Here is a 16,357-nt window from a genome sequence, read left to right as displayed (position 1 = left end):
CCTGTTATGCCTATAGTGGCTAGTTGAGAGTGGTTTCTAGATCCCTGACTAGATGTAGAGAGAGACTAGATTAAAATGATTTGAAATATTTTTTTTTATTTCATATATTAGGGACTCTGAGGATTTCTGGATAAATTTAAAAGATGTGCATCAGATACAGAATTCACAGTTAAGTTAGATTTCTAGTAGATGTGGATATGTTTTCTGCAGGGAGCAAGCCCCTTGCACTCCTTGTTAATTATTTGTTCCAACTCAGAGACTGCACATTTCTCAGGGAAAGGGCATATTCCCCAACAAAAGGGGTCTTGAACCTCTGTCCACCATTTGATTTGTCAACTAAAGCTTGTATATATCTGTTCATAGGTTCATAGGTTGGTACTAGTCTATCAGCCCTAGGGCCTATACAAGCCTAGCCATAACAATTCCCTGGCTATTTCTTCCCACACTATTTAATTCCCTGGACCCCTGTCTAGCAGGGCGACTGACATGATTCCTGGGGTGAATTTCCTTTTTCCCATCCAATCGTCAAGGTTCCTTTTGATGAGGGCCAAAGAGGCACTCTGCTTGACATGTATGGGCAATCTATTCCAGAGTCTGGGGTGTCTCTGAGTCAGGAACCTATCCCTCCAGCATGTTTTGTTTATTGTGATGACAAGGTTTAGATCCCTGGAGTGTGTGGCTCTGAGGGATTGGGATTTCTTTAAGTGTAGCATGTCTAACAGCTCTGGTGTAGCATGTCCAACAGCTCTGTGACAATAAGAAGAAACTTCTATGTATTGATTCTATAAAATGCTGACTTTCTAAAGGTTGGCATTTCAACACAAAGGGGAAAAAATGGCTGAAAACCAAAAGGGCAAAAAAATCAATTTTTCTTGTTTTCTAATCCTGGTGTGGGGGGCAAGCCCCCTTTCCACAAATTTATATATACCAACTCTAAGGTCGCACTTACTCGAAAGAGGGATAAATCTTCCTAGAAGGTGAATCACTGCTGACAGACACTTAGAAATTGGACTGGCAATAATTTCCAATGGGAAAAACATTTGTTCTTATGTCGATTGGCTTTTTTTTCTGCAAGCTACTAATGCTAGGGGAATTTCTCCTTGACAGTGTGTGGGGAAGCCTAAATATTTATTTGTGATTTAGCAATAATGTTTTTTCTGTTGACAAGAAAAGAGATGGAAAGAAAAGAGAGATCAGCTTTGCCAATACAGTAGCTTTTAAAAGGAATACTTTTTAGAGTTCCAGGATGTTTCTTAAAACAGTTAAATAACATATATACTTGTTCTCAATGCGTTTGTACCTGCAATAAATTTAAAGCAGTATTATTAAATCTTAAGTGATGAAAACTTCAAGGCTAACTATAGATGATGCAGATTTTATACAACAAGTAAATGATTATGAACAAGCATTTAGAATGGGGGTTATACCAGTGTTATGCTGAACAAACTAACACAAAAAGTGATGCAAAAAAAAGAAAGAAAAATGTGGAATATGTAGATGGGGGGAATAAATATAAGAAAAAAAAATGAAAAAAAAAGCAGATATCATGCCTATAGTGAAGAGCATTACAACAAGAAATCAGCATAGTAGCAGAGACCTGCCAGCACTTATTGGTTCTTAGGGTGTGCACGGGCACTCGCGCATGTGTGTGTGTGTGTGTGTGTGTGTGTGTGTGTGTGTGTGTGTGTGTGTGTTTAAAGACTAAAAAATGTAAATCAGAGATTACAAATAGAAATATCAAAAGAATATAGATATTTTTGGGTGGGGACTTACTGATTGAATTGGAAACAAACTGGGAGGAGAACTAACAATTTAATCAAATGTTATTGTCATGTCACGCTGACATCTCCACAAATAAGTGTGCAATGGTGTAAATCTGAGACATATCTCAGTAATTGCAATTATTGTAAATGGATTCCTAATAAGATTGATTTCAACATCTGATAATCTACAGCTAATATAACTTTTTCATAAGATCATAGGAGGTTACTAGGCTATTGACCCCGAGGCCATTTCAAGCTTAGACGTTTCGTCAAATGTAATGCCATAGATACTGTAGTCAATACCCAGGGCTGTATTTATTAATGACTGCCCATGCACTGGAGGGTTGTGGGCACTATCCCTGGTAAGAATTTACGGTGCCCCATCCACTTGTCCAGGTTCCTTTTGAATAGCGTTATAGAGGTGCTCTGCTTCACATGACTTGGCAGCCTATTCCAAAGATGTTGCAGTTACTGGGAGACAAATCCATCCCTCCGGCATGTCCTATTCAATTCACAGGCTATATTTAGGTCCCTGGAATGGGTATCTCTAGTTCTGTTTGATTTATGGATGTGCAGCAAATTCATTAGGTTTGAGTCTGAGATTGCTCTGTAAACAGGCATAAGTCTCCCCTAAGAAGTGTATACAATACTGAGTATAGTGACAGGGACTTTAGTTGGCTTGTGTAAGGCAAGTGTTGTAGTCCCTTGATCTTCTTAGTTAGAAACCTCTGAGGTCTCTCCAATTGCTGTAGATACTTTGTACGGTACATTCCAAAAGGAGCATTATACTCATTTATGGGCCTGATTAGTGGTGAGCATAGAGGGAGAGGGGTTATAACCTCCTTTACTCTAGAGACAATGCCTTTGCTAATCAACTGTGCTACATAGAAAGTCTTCCTTACTACAGTAGACAAATGGTGGTCAAAGTTAAGGTCACAGTGTACTTGTGATCCCAGAGCTCGTACCACTTCATAGGCACATGGGTATTGTTGTTAATTTGATAGTGTGAAGGGACATTGATTTTACTGAAGGGAATGATGATGCATTTCTTTGCATTTAGTTTGAGATCATGACTAAGACACCAGTCATTGGTCTGCTTAAGATCCTCCTGAAGTATACTGACATCATTTGGGGATTCAATAATTGCACTCAGTTTGCAGTCATCTGCAAACTTGGCCAGCCACAGCCCCTTAAGTTTGGCCTGAACTTCTGAGAAGTAAATACCAAGCAGTGGGGGGCCCAGCACTGACCCTTGTGGCACCCCACTGGTAACAAGTCTGCTGGTTGATGTGGAGTCACCTACTTTAATGGTGTGTGACTGGTTTGTGAGCCAGTTGGCAACCCATCTTACAACAAAGGGATTTACATTCAGTTTACTAAGATTATCGATAATGCCTGAGTGTGGGATTGTGTCAAAGGCCTTTGCCAAGTTGAGGTATGGTGTGTACACAGATTTGCCCTCGTCAATGGCCCTAGTCACATTTTCAAAGAAATCCACCAGGTTTAACAGGCAGGATCTGCTCTTGATGAAGCTGAACTGGGTCAGATTCAGGGTTTAGAGGTCGCCTATGTCTTTATTTATGAGTTCCATGATGATATGCTCCATGGCTTTATAAATGAGGCTGGTCAGACTTCTGGATCTATAATTCCCTGGATCTTTTGCTAAGCTACCTTTGTGGAGGGGAATAACTGTTGCTGTTCTCCATTCCACAGGAACAAAGTCAGTGGTTAGGCTGTGGTTGAATAGGGTACTTAATGGTGATGTTAGGTCATGTTTTAGTTTGTTTAGAAGACAGCTTTGGATGCTGTCCTGCCCGCAGAGGCTGTGTTTTTTGCCATAGACAAGGCTTTACTGACATGCTCTTCAGATATGTAAGGTGGGGGGGAAGTTGGGGGTAAGGTTTTTGATAACTTTGGAGGGGTTAATGGAGTGAAATTTTCACCAAATCTGTCCACTAGCAGGTTTTCTATCCCTGTGGGATCAGTGTGTGTGATACCGTTAGTCACTAGTTCGACACATGCTTGGGTCCTACTGTTCAAGCTATGTACATAGCTAGAAAAGGCTTTATGATTAGCCTTGGCTGTGATTGCTAAGTTTTTCTCAAAGTTACCCTTAGAGGATTTCATATGTTGTCTTATTTGCCTGAGGCTTTGAGGCTGAGGACAGTGCTTTTCCATTGTTGTGGTCTCGCCTTAGTTCTCTTAGACAACAACGTTTTGCATTTGTTGTAAAGTTTGTTGATGCTGGATGTTCACCAGGGCAGCTTTTTTTTTTACTTTGGGCTCTGGCTTTGATATTCTCCCTGGAACAGCAGAGACTATACACTTATATAAGTCATTGCACAGGGCTTTAGTGTAAGCTTTGGTGTAGTTACCGCTTCCAGCTGGGAGTGGGGCTTTGAATGCATTTATACCTTCCCCTAGGAAATTATAGTTTGCTTTGGTGAAATTTTTTTCTCTGACTTTGCCCTTTGTGAGTTCTGGTGTTAGTGTCAGTTCAAAGGTGACTGATTTGGGGTCAGATTTAACCAATAAGGGTCCGACAGTTGCGGTGGTGCATCTGTTTGTCATGTTAGTGAGGACTAGATCTAGTATGTTTGTTCCTCATGTTGGGGTTTGAACAATTTGTTCCAGGGCATTTGAGTTACCAAAGTCAAAGTAGTTAGTGAGCTAGGGGTAAAGTAGGTTTTTCAGTTGATGGAGGAATAATTGAAATCCCCCAGTGTTTGGCAATATTTGGATTGAATCCAGTTTGGTCAAGTAGGCCATTTGCACGTCATGATCCATGGAGTGGGATCTATAACTAGCTAAGACTTGAATGGGGGTCTTACCCACAGTAATCTGAATATGGAGTAACTCCATGGAGTTGTCCAGTCTAACTAGTCAGGAGGTGAATTTATCTCTAATATAGATAGAAACACCACCTCATTTGGTTCTCACACATTTGTTTTGTGGTCTGAAGGTGTAGGAGGCATTGTAGCCTTGCAAAGCTGGTTTACTCTCTGAGGCCTTGAACCAGGTTTCTGTTACTGCACATCTACATCCTGCAGTAATAGAAGTGCTTTCAGGGAGTGCAGTTTTTGGTTTAAGCTCCTAGCATTAAGCAGCATAACCCTTATTTTGTTATGGTTGGCAATTTTCACATCAGCAATTTTCTTTTTGAGACCTTGCCTAAAATGGCACTAAAGGTGAGGCAAGATCCTTTGCCAGCAGCCAAAACCTAGTGGTGCCAGGTGAAAACCGTCTCTGGCAAAGCAGTGAGGCTGGTCAACCATGTCATCCCAGGCTGAAAGAAACTAGATTTGAATGACACCAAAAACTAAGCCAATTATTGAAATTGATAATTTTTTGCTTATACTATGGCATCATTCTAAGTGAAGGTACTATACCACTCAAGGCTAGGGACACACCTGCCTGGGACACGTACTTGGAGAGCTCAATCATGTCTCTCTTCATTATAGTCCAGTGAGGTATATCTCAGGTTGTTCACTCCAACATGAGCTATGACAGAGTCATAATGGTACTTGTTGCAGAGAGACCCAAATGCATGCGTGATCTGATGAATCCTGGCACTGGACAGACAACTGACTGTGACTTTCTCCTTATCTAACCTGGTGAGTGAGACATCTGTGTGTCTCACTATGGAGTCTCCAATGACAAGAAAATTTGGTTATTGAGTGTTATGCCTTAAGGGCTTGGTAGGCAGAACACTGGTATTGCTATGTGTCTTGAGTGCTGTGAGAACTGTGTTAGTTGTAGCAGTCTTTTGTTTTAGAGGTATCTTGTTTTTTTCCATAAGTGTTTTGAGAGAACCTCTGTGTATGTTGATTTATGTGTTGGATGAGTACTATGTGCATGAGTCATGGTGGGTGAGTTGACAACCTCTTCAGTGTTACTGTTTTGAGTGCTGGAGAGCAGGGATTCAAGATTCTTGGTGTAGGTACATCATTCGCACTTTGTACTAGAGTGAGTTATTAGTAGAGGGTTGTTAGTGTACACGAGGCAGTTGCTACACTGCCTCAGGAGACCCGAGTCAACAAGGCTGTCAGGAGAAACAAGGGTAGTCCAATTGTCCATAATGCTATATTTGAAGAACTATTATCACAAAGGAGGTGCGTTCAGGAGTGATTTAGCAGATGCTCTGTAGATGGGTATTTCTGATGGGGTTTTTGGCTGGTGGTTTAATAGGTCACAGCTCACTAGCAATACTTCTTAGACCTGAGATGTACTAAAGATGAGGACTACACTAATGTACTACAGCTATATCTAAGGGAAAAATGTTGAAGTTATTTGTTCAGCTATGGAGCACAATTGCATGGCAGTGCGTGGTGCTGCGAGACATGCAAACAAGCAGAAACCTGCTCAAATGTGGAGCTTAAAAACCAGAAACAAAAAAACGTAAAAAAAAGCTTTTAAAAACTCAAAAGAACCAATATGTTGATTGTAATTCAAAACGGGTAGTTTACTTGAATATATATATATATAAATCTGTACTGCATTTTTGTGTGATCCCTATGTAGAAGTTACAAGATGGAATGCTTGGTCAAGTATATACATTAAAAATCATACTGGTGAAAATGCACTTTATAGACATTCTACTGACTGTATTAATCTTAAAGGCTTTTATTTTCAGGTATTAGCTGTGGTTGTACCAATGAAAGGGAGAGGGGATATGAACCTGCAACTGGAGGTAAATGAATGCCACTGATAGGTAGTTTGGAAGCAACAAGGCACCTGGTTTAGTTGAAATGATTAGTGCTAAGCCAGTACTATAATCTATGCATTTGAAAGACTATTTTTGATTTGTTAGTTGATTATGATGTTTGTAATATTGTTTTTATTTAATGAGTCTCATTTTTAGTTTGTAACATATTTGATGAAGTAAGAGATATACAAAAGTGCTCATCTGTGACATTTCATAAAGGAATTTTGAATTGCTTAATTTTTTTAATTGCCTTAGTTGTTTATGTTTTAGTAGCATTACTACCCCTTGGTTAAAATTGCTGGATCTTAGCAGAAAGAAAAAAATAATAATGTTAAATGAGACAGCCATGATGACTTCATTCACTTCTTTTCGCTTTCTTTTTGTGTATCATCTAGTTTGCGTCTGATTCCTCTCACTTGAATAACTTTATAGGTGTCCTGCAGGGTGTCTCCAATAGTCTACTGCATGAATCCATATTCTGTGTGGAAAAACACTTAGTGGCAGCTTTATAAAACTGGTCCACTAGCTTTATGACCTACCTCTGGTGCTTGTGTTTTTACTTTGTACACTCAATGTTATTTCGTTCATCTCTTTTGATTATGGCTTCCCTCCCTGCTTTACTCAGGCATATGTATTTAACAACCGTTAACATTCATATACACTGACTTTGATGACTTTTGACACCTACTAGGCACTCTGATAAATTCAAGACATCTTTTGATATACCTGAGCAGAAACTTACATGATTCCAGCTTTAAAGTAGCCTTTGAAGAGCTCACTTTCATGTCCTTGGACTTCACGATGCTGGATGGCAACACCTCCCAGGTGATCATCCATCTGGGTGGAGTAGATCGCTGCTGCTCCCTGCTCATCCTGTGATGAATCTTTTCCAATCCAGTAATGGATATCATAGCTGAAGCCACTTCCAGCTTTATGGGTCTGGCAAAAGGAAAAAAAAAAGGGGGGGGGGACAAGTCAGGCAACATATTTCATAAGGTTATCCACGATAATTTCTACAGCATTAAACTTTGCATGAAGAGTGTGTGTGTGTGTGTGTGTGTGTGTGTGTGTGTGTGTGTGTGTGTGTGTGTGTGTGTGTGTGTGTGTGAGAGACTATGCGAGTGTGCAAGAGGGCACAGAGGCAGACATTATTTATCAGTCCTAATCTATATTTAAAATAAGTGTTGCATTCTGAAATATGTCATCTAGAACCATAAAAGCTATCATGCTATCCATAATTTGCCAAGATCATCAATGTATTGTGACACATTTGGAGAGTGGACAGGTAATAGAGCTGGTAATGTACCTGCTCGTAAATCATACACACTTCAGAACAGGGTGGCCTCAGCTTCTTACATGAGCCAACATAATCTTAAGTAGAGTAGTTAGCCTGGATACTACAAATACCTAAATAAAAGTGCTACTCTTAAGATTGTTTTGTAGTTTAATGAAACACATGTGGTCAGGAAACTGTTCCTGTACACACTATAGATGGAGTGATGGACAAAAAAGGACCCCAATGAAATAACAAAGAATGCAAGACATTGGTACCAGAATCTTGTGTGAAAACTATCTGTAACATTGTATTTGTATTTCTAAGTACTCCAAGAATATTTTGCTACATCTGATAGCATAGTTTTGCACCATTATTTTTTGGTTCAATATTTAAGCTGTGACTTCATTTTTACTGTCTAAGTGGAGCAGCAATTTTTATACAGCAGTTTTAATTGTGCTAACAGAAACTTGTTTTATCCGAAAAGAGATAAAACACACACTGTATGTTGAATACTCCCATCTCTGTCTACACCAGACATGGAAAGAGGAAGGAAGGAAGGCTGCGGGAAAGGAAATATAGTATCTGAGAAATGATTTCCTTAATTTTGACAAAGTGATCTGCTTATGGTGCATGCTGAGCACAGCAGGGAAACAACAAAAATGTCAGCAAGAGAGCAGCTTTGATAGACATTTTTGTTTTCAGACTGAATAACTTTTCCCTGTCTTTGTTCCACATCACAAGGACAAGTCATATAAGAACTAATGGCCCTACAAATTACAAGAAAGTTAAACCACGTATAAGTGAATGCGTGCGCGCGCACACGCGTGTGTGTGTGTGTGTGTGTGTGTGTGTGTGTGTGTGTGTGTGTGTGTGTGTGTGTGTGTGTGTGTGTGTGCACACACGTGTCCTGGGATGGTGTGATACCCCATTCAAAATTATTTTTACTGTCTTGCACTCACTGAGTGCTGGGATAAGCTATGGCTCCCTACAACTATGCATTGGACTAACTGGATAATCAGAAGAATGAATAAATGAAGGAATAACATTGCAGAGGCCATACTTCATTTAAAAAGAGATACATTTATTTACTTAAAGGTACAGTACAGCAAGATAACTTCTTTTCTCCAGCAACTAATTCCACATTGTAAAAGAATATGGAATCATTGTCAAAACATATTCTACAATCTAGTGCATATGGAGTAAAATGAACAAACGAGGCTTGAAGTAATAGAAGCAGCAGCCTAAACTTTCACAAATTCCCTGTTTATGCTAGTGTTCAGGTAGTCCAAATTCCACAACTGCACTGGAATTTACAGTAAGAAGTTAAAATAAGATAGGAATGCACCTGAGGACAGTCCCAGTAACTTCTGTGTAATTGAACATTGCAAGTTGCACAGATGGATGGATGCATATGCAGTGAATAGAGAGAATGAACAAATGCTTTTTAACAGTACAGTATGTTGAAAACTTACTGATAAGAGAACATAGGCATCTCCTTGAAAGAAGTTTCCATATGTCTTCTGAGGCACAGGTACCATTTCCATTTTCTGCAAAATAAAACAGCAGGGTTAACTTCTAAGCCCCTCAGACACTATTGCTAGACTTGGGGTTTACTGACATTATGTTCATCGTATCAAATCATATCATGAATATCACTTGGTTTGTATTTATTATGCTAATACATCTTTATTAAATTAAAAAAGTACAATGGCAGCCCCCCTTGAAAGCAGTCACCCTTTGGTACAACAATTTGTAATACATGTAGCTACCAACATAAAAGCATCAAGATAGTTTACAGCCTGGATAGGGAAGTGTAGGTAATGGCAACAAATGCAGCTCAGAGCTGCTACAGGATAATTGATAAATGATATTCACCTCCACATTTTAAGGACTTCTAAGTCAAAGGCTAGATGTTGTTGTATTCTTCCATTTCCCATGAAAACTTCTCCAGTTCATACTGGAATGCATTCTTTTAAGGCTTGGCTGGTTAACTCATTATTAACCGAGTTATGGGTATATCCTGTGCTCTAACGAGTTGCCTATTAGTTCTGATTTTATCTGTCTCTGTCACCATCTCAGGAGCTCATTGGTGCAAAACTACTAATGCTCTGCATCAGATGCTTCAGAAAGGAGGTGTAATAGAAGCTTACTTTAATATCTCATTCAGATTAAGGTATTTAAATGACTTAAGTGTTGATTGAAGGCATGCATTTTAAAGAACCCTGCTAGGGTGCTTATCTAGCATATATCATAGGTAATAGCAAAGGTCAATTTTTCAATGAGACTTAGGCTTAAGTAAAAACACTCTTCAATATTCAGGAGAAAAGCATACGTTCCATGTAGGATAATGAGAGAAAAAGAGCAGAACTCTAATGCAGTGCTATGCCAATGCATGGCAGGAACCTGCTGACTGACGTAGTCCATAAGCAGTAGTACTGATGCTTTAAACTGTTTCAGTAATTGACACTACAGACTTAAATGATCTCCACTCGAAAAGGAGGTGCAGGTCAAACTACAATGTAGACTTAACTAAAATCATGTTTTTCTACTAGTAGAGAAGTAGGAGTCTTAATTGCTACCAATGCTGGCTTGACTAAAAACCCTGATAGCAGTGGGTATTAGACAGCATGACCTATGCTCAGGGTGAGGGTGGAAGTTTTCCATGACTAATCTCTAGTGGAGGAAAGGAAACCATTTATTAACCAGCTGATACTCTGTGCGATCACTTGTAGACATCCTGACAGTGAATGCAACAAACATTGCAAACGTTTCCCCTCCCCCAAGGTCACTGCCTATTTGCAACTCCAGGAGAATAGTCATCAGCTTTGCTGCATACTAGGTCAATATCCCCAGGAGGACTAGAAGACCACTAGCCATCATATCCTGACCTTTACAAAAATAACTGGCTAATATGATGCTCGGGTCTACAGAGAGAAGTCCATACCTTAGTAATTCATATGTCAAAATAACTTCAAAGTATAGGTTATGTTAGGGGTTTCAGGCATGCTTTGGTGCATGGATGGGGTCTCAGACCATGTAGCAGGCTGATGAAAGTACCTTTGTCATGAATATAAAGGCAAAAAGTTATCTACTGGCAAAAATGTAATTCAGGAATAAGAAACATACTTAACCCTAATTGCACTACTCCTCTATGTGCCACTTTCCCATTAACATCTCCCAACTACCACCTACCAAGCAATGCCCCTCAGCTCTTCATATCTACTCCTGTTGTATTCTGGCATATTCTCCTTGTCTGTAATTTGGACAACTTTCTCTCTGTCCTTGGAACCTATCTTCCCTCTCCTCCCAAACTGCATGATGTAGATATGTTATAGTATGTAAATAAAATTGGCCATAGGTGTGACTGTGCATGTGAGTGTGTGGTGTGGGAGACGTACTGAGGCAGGGCTAGCCATCCGGTGGTGTAAACATATATATCACTGTTCAAGTGACACCTTGACCCTATGTCCAAAAATGGGAAAAAGGAGTTGTAGATGGATGGATGGATGGATGTAGATATGTTATTACAGTAACCTGTCTTACCAATTTTATTAAACCTTGGTGAGCTTGTGTATAATTTCTGTTTGTACCAGTAGATAGCCAGCTCAATAGTTTTACTGCTTCCTCATTATCATGTGGTTTATTACGTTGTTCTGTTACTATCTGCATCTTGATTCTCTCTCCTGGGCCAAGTCTGAAAATGATCAATTGAATCCACCACTCTAATTAAAAAAACAGTTAAAATTATAAACACATTTTTATGAAACAGAAATTATCTGATTTATTTTGATACAATCTTTCTGAAAGGCATCTGATACAAAATGAAATATATACTTCATTATTTCTCTTATTTTATGTATTCCTTTTATTATTAACTTGTGAAGTTCCACCTCTTCAGAAGGAGATCTATAAAAAGGCTTATACAAATAGTGATGTATTTTCCTACTACGACCATAACTGCCTCCTGTCTTGTTTACCTGTTATGTGTGCTGTTTTGTTCTATTTCCACATATACAAAGATACTCTTTCTTAAATGTACCCTCCTCATTTCTTCTGTAGAGAGCATACCCTTCATTACTGATATATCATTTATTGTATTTTTATTAACATATTAATCATGAGCTATGGTTATATGAAGCATACCAGCTCAATGGGTAGCTTACACATACTGAGATAATTGTTAATTAACGTGCATGTCAGGCAAGCTATATTCCTTTTGGTTTATATCTTTCCAGTTGCCTTTTTATGACACTGGAACTTTCATTCTTCCTTAGCAGCTTTTTTTCTCATTGTGTTTGCTTTACTAATTATTTGATTTAGGAGGGAGATTGGAGATTCTTGTTTCTTGCTAATAACAGATCTACACCTGTCACTTATGGTACTATTTCTGCTTAAGGGAAGATGCAGACAGACTCCTGAATGAGTGCCCAGTCAAAGATGAAGATAAAACCCTGAACCACATACTAAACTCTTAGGATGAAGAAACTTTCCATCCTCAGCCATACACTGTATAGGCAGAATTTTGTAGAATGTTCACTGTTTCTATTGAGTCCCTCTCCAAATGTACATACTCTTTCTTTGTCATTCTTTGCCCAGCTAATATATTTGTCACTGAATATACAATGTCATTTCTCTCACTTCTGCTTATAGCTGATACCACACTGCTAAGGACTTACCTCCTATCTCTAGCTGCTTATTTATCAAGCAGGTGTCTACCTTCCAAGACTCCCAGGTCTACCTTCCTATTAATGGAATCACTTAACAAGGCTTTTTTGTTTGTCTGTCTACTGAAATATTCCACATCCAGCTTAGTCTCCCTTGATAGTGCATGCCTAGCGTCAGCAATTTGAGTAAGGACAGTGTGAAGACTGGTAGAGAAGGGTGAAGGCTGCCAGCCTAGCCAGATAGAATTGTGCAGATAATTCTATAATTTGGAAATATGAATGTAAACTACAGGCTTGTTGTCTTAAATGTAAAGAAATACTGCTACATGTGGAACTGGAAATAAATGTGACAACAGTGCACTCTACTGACCAAAGTAAAGCATGTGGTGACCCTTTGAAGTAGACAGTGGTACCAAAAAGTCTAGATAAAGAAATTATTTCTATTGTTTTAACCAAGAGTTAAATTGCTAGATTTAAACATGCAAATGTAGTTTTATTGCTCTGTTTCCTGACCAGGTGCAAGATAACAAAAGGGAGATGTTAAAAATGTAAATGCAGTTAATGTGTAGCCTGGGAACTCCAAGAAAGTGTAAAAGAATGATGTAATGTTTATCAGAACTGCAATAGCAATTTAAACAGAGAGAATCAGAAGGCATTAAGCATTTTGTCTTGATCATCCAACTCACAGCACTCTGCCTGTTGTCTTATGTAAGTTATCTTAGACTTGTGTTTTCTTTTAGAAATAGCTAGAACTAGAAAGATTAGACTATGTATTTTTCTGTGATGTCAGAACTGTACTACTGAATTATTTTAAGTATTTCTGTGTGATCTCTGAACTCTTTGACTAGCACTGTGTAGTAGAAAGTATTGTCTTGTGGTTTTAATTATTTATTATTAAATATTTTAATACCTTTTAACTGTGGCTGGTTTGTGTAGAGATAATTTAAGCTCTAGAGTATATTGCATATTTATAGAGTTTACTGTCCAAGTCACTCCAAATAAGCTTTCACTGTTTAGTCATACTTACCAATTGGATAATAATATTGCACAGTAATAATTGGATATCCTTTTAAGGGCCTTTGAGTAGCTGATGATTATTAGCTGGTTGGTGGCAGAGTACTACCATATAGTCTAGAAAAGGGGGCACAGCTGGAGAACCTGTGTCAGCCTTCCTCAGGAGTGTCTGTGTGGTTGTATAAACTTATCTCAAAGTGTGTGTGTCAGCTACTTGGGCAGGGACATGAAGCACTGGTTAGACAGAGAGGGTGCTGGAGATTTTAGCTTGCCTAGCTAGGCTGAGATCTGAACTCTACAGATGTGCCAGTGAGGAGTCTTATTGGGAACCTGGAGAGCAAGGGAGTGACCAGCCCCAGACTGACTGTAATCTCTGTATGCTCTTAAGGAAAATTGTACTTTACTGTGTGCATTTGTTATCCTTTCCTCATACATGAGATGCTTTCTCTAGTGGTAGTGGTGAGGATTGAAACTCCTTGATTGCTGGGCTAGGGCATGGACATCACAGACACCATAAAAAGTATCATGAAGCATGAATGAATCAATGTGTGCATTGCTCTACCACTCTCTCCTTCCAGAAGCCTAGTGTGGTCCAGCTACAAAGTTTGGGAAAATCTGTTGCATTAGTCATGTCATCAGGACTGTAAAAGGAGAAGCTAGGGCTTTGCATGGTCTGAGTATAGAAATTCTTACTATGATCACACGTTTTGTTTCTTTCCTGTTGTAACTTAGATCTTATGTCACTAAGAGGAAGCACATATATTGCTTAGGCACTTCTGTAAAACCTCTTGCTTCAAAACAAGCAACTTCTGTAATCTTATCAAATCTCTCCCAATAAAAGATATACTAGTAATGAGTGGGATGAACAGAAGCAACTGAAAATGTTTAATTAAAAAAAAATAATAATAATATATATATATATATATATATATATATATATATATATATATATATATATATATATGTATATATATATGTGTATATATATCTTGTGCAATGTTCACTTCACAACTACAAAAAATACATTACTTAATCTGGTTATCATGCAGTAATTAAACTTTGGTAGAATGAGGTTTGTTCCACAAGTGGGAAGGAACTACATATTGAATCTGTCTCTCTCTCTCTACCATACCTTATTAGGTCCCTAGTTTTGTGTTTTTGTGGTTGTGGAGCTATTTGACTTTCAGACATACAGGAGATCCAGGGCAAGAGACTCTCTAATAGCATAATAGTTGAGAGTTAATTTGACACTCAAGAGGCTGTAAAAAACAAGTAAAGGGTGAGAGCTTCATGTCTATCTTGGTAGCTTTGAGTCTTGGTACTTCAAGTATCTCTTGATAGTTCAGAGACTTTAAGCTGATAATTTTCTTTGTTAGAAGCTTTTGGGGCCTCTCCAGCACTCTGATGTGTCCAATAAGATACTCAAAACCAGGATAAAGTATATCCCAAAATGTGAACAAGTACATTTTCATTCTTTATACTTCCTTACTGTCAACTTCTTCACTTACTTCCTTACTGCTGTCAAGTTCTCTTTCCTGACTTTGTCTCTAAATATGCCATTAAGACTTTTTTCTCTCACTTCATATTGCAATTAGATTAACTTACCTTTAATTTATCTACAATTTTTCTAAATGTTTTCTAAATATTAAATAATTTTCATCTAACTTGTATCAATTCTTAACTGTTTTTATATCATGTCTAATTTGTTATAATTATTTAAACTGCTGATGTTTTTGTTTTATTTTCAAAGATTGTAAAATGATTGTTCTTAAAATATTTTGTAATAATTTGGAGCTTTTCTCCCCAGGCCTCAGCTGAAAATAGTCTTCTATCCAGTTAGACTTTCCCAGAAATTAAATTTCAATAAGTAAATAATATTGAAGGGGGTGTTTTATTTGATAACTGGTTTTCTCTTTGGTGAATCAATAAGAGAAATAAGACTTCTTTACACTTGGATGATATATCTTTATCTATTTTCTTGTCAGTGTTGCCGCATGATGATCAAAGGAAAGGGAATCATCAACTTCACTTCATTATCATTTTGTAGTGGAGTACTGTCTCTACTATATGTTGAGTGACAGGGCTGTTTACAAAAGGCTACATTTTGGTTCCCTGCATGGAGATGAGTAGACTAAATACCAAACAGTAGTGGTCCCAACATTGAGCTTTGGAGTATTCTGCTATCCTTTGGACATAGTCTTGCTATCAGGTGTTGCTTCTGTCTCTCAGGCTATGTGAGTTCTGTCATGTAGCTAGTTGCCTATCTATCTTACCTCATTGGGATCTATTTTTAGAGCATTCAACTTAATTTATAATATATAAATATTGAACCTAACTAACTTCTTTGAGAGGTCACACAGGCTGTGGTCAGTGGATATGCAATGCACATAACATATCAATAATATATAAATAAGTATCCTATCTGTTAGTTAATATGTATGTCAAAGTCTCTTCTATGGAAATTGTATGTCAAAGGTCTGTCCTTAAAACTATGTTTTGTAAAAAAATGTTCTCTTGGAGCTTTTCTCCCCGGGCCTCTACTGAAAATGAACTTGTAATTCAGTTGGACTCTCCTGGTCAACAAATGTAAAATAAATAAATAAATAAATAATTAAAAATGCTTGCATGGGGTATGATGCCAAATGCTTTACCAAATCCAGATATGTTATGTGCGTTGCATATCCACTGACCACAGCCTGTGTGACTTCTCAAAGATGTTAGCTAGGTTCAACAGGCAATATCTCTCGCTACCATAAACAAACTGCTGAGGATCAAGCCTGATTAGATTTTTAATATAATACTTAATGAGGTCAGTAATAATATGTTCCATGGCTTTGCACACCAGGCTCATCAGACTGATAGTTGTACACTTTCTATGGTCAATAGTTGGGCCACCATTATGGAGGGGCATCAGAGCTCCAGTGCATCACACTTC

General features: G+C 38.2%; 1 protein-coding gene across 1 annotated transcript in view; it reads right to left on the bottom strand.

Moving 5' to 3' along the window:
- VIL1 (villin 1) overlaps positions 1-16,357 on the bottom strand; it is a 397,885-nt gene that overhangs the window by 282,951 nt on the left and 98,577 nt on the right. The window contains exons 3-4 of the mRNA XM_044075234.1: positions 9,217-9,291; positions 7,211-7,407 (exon numbers count right to left, since the gene is read on the bottom strand). Of these exons, the coding sequence (XP_043931169.1) occupies positions 7,211-7,407; positions 9,217-9,291 (272 nt within the window). The remainder of the gene's footprint in view (positions 1-7,210; positions 7,408-9,216; positions 9,292-16,357) is intronic.

This window comes from Protopterus annectens, chromosome 6.part0, assembly GCF_019279795.1.
Source record: "Protopterus annectens isolate FY-2018-M chromosome 6.part0, PAN1.0, whole genome shotgun sequence".
Taxonomy (NCBI): Eukaryota; Metazoa; Chordata; order Ceratodontiformes; family Protopteridae; genus Protopterus; species Protopterus annectens.
The sequence above is the reverse complement of the archived record's forward strand: the minus strand, read 5'-3'. Positions and strand labels throughout refer to the sequence as shown.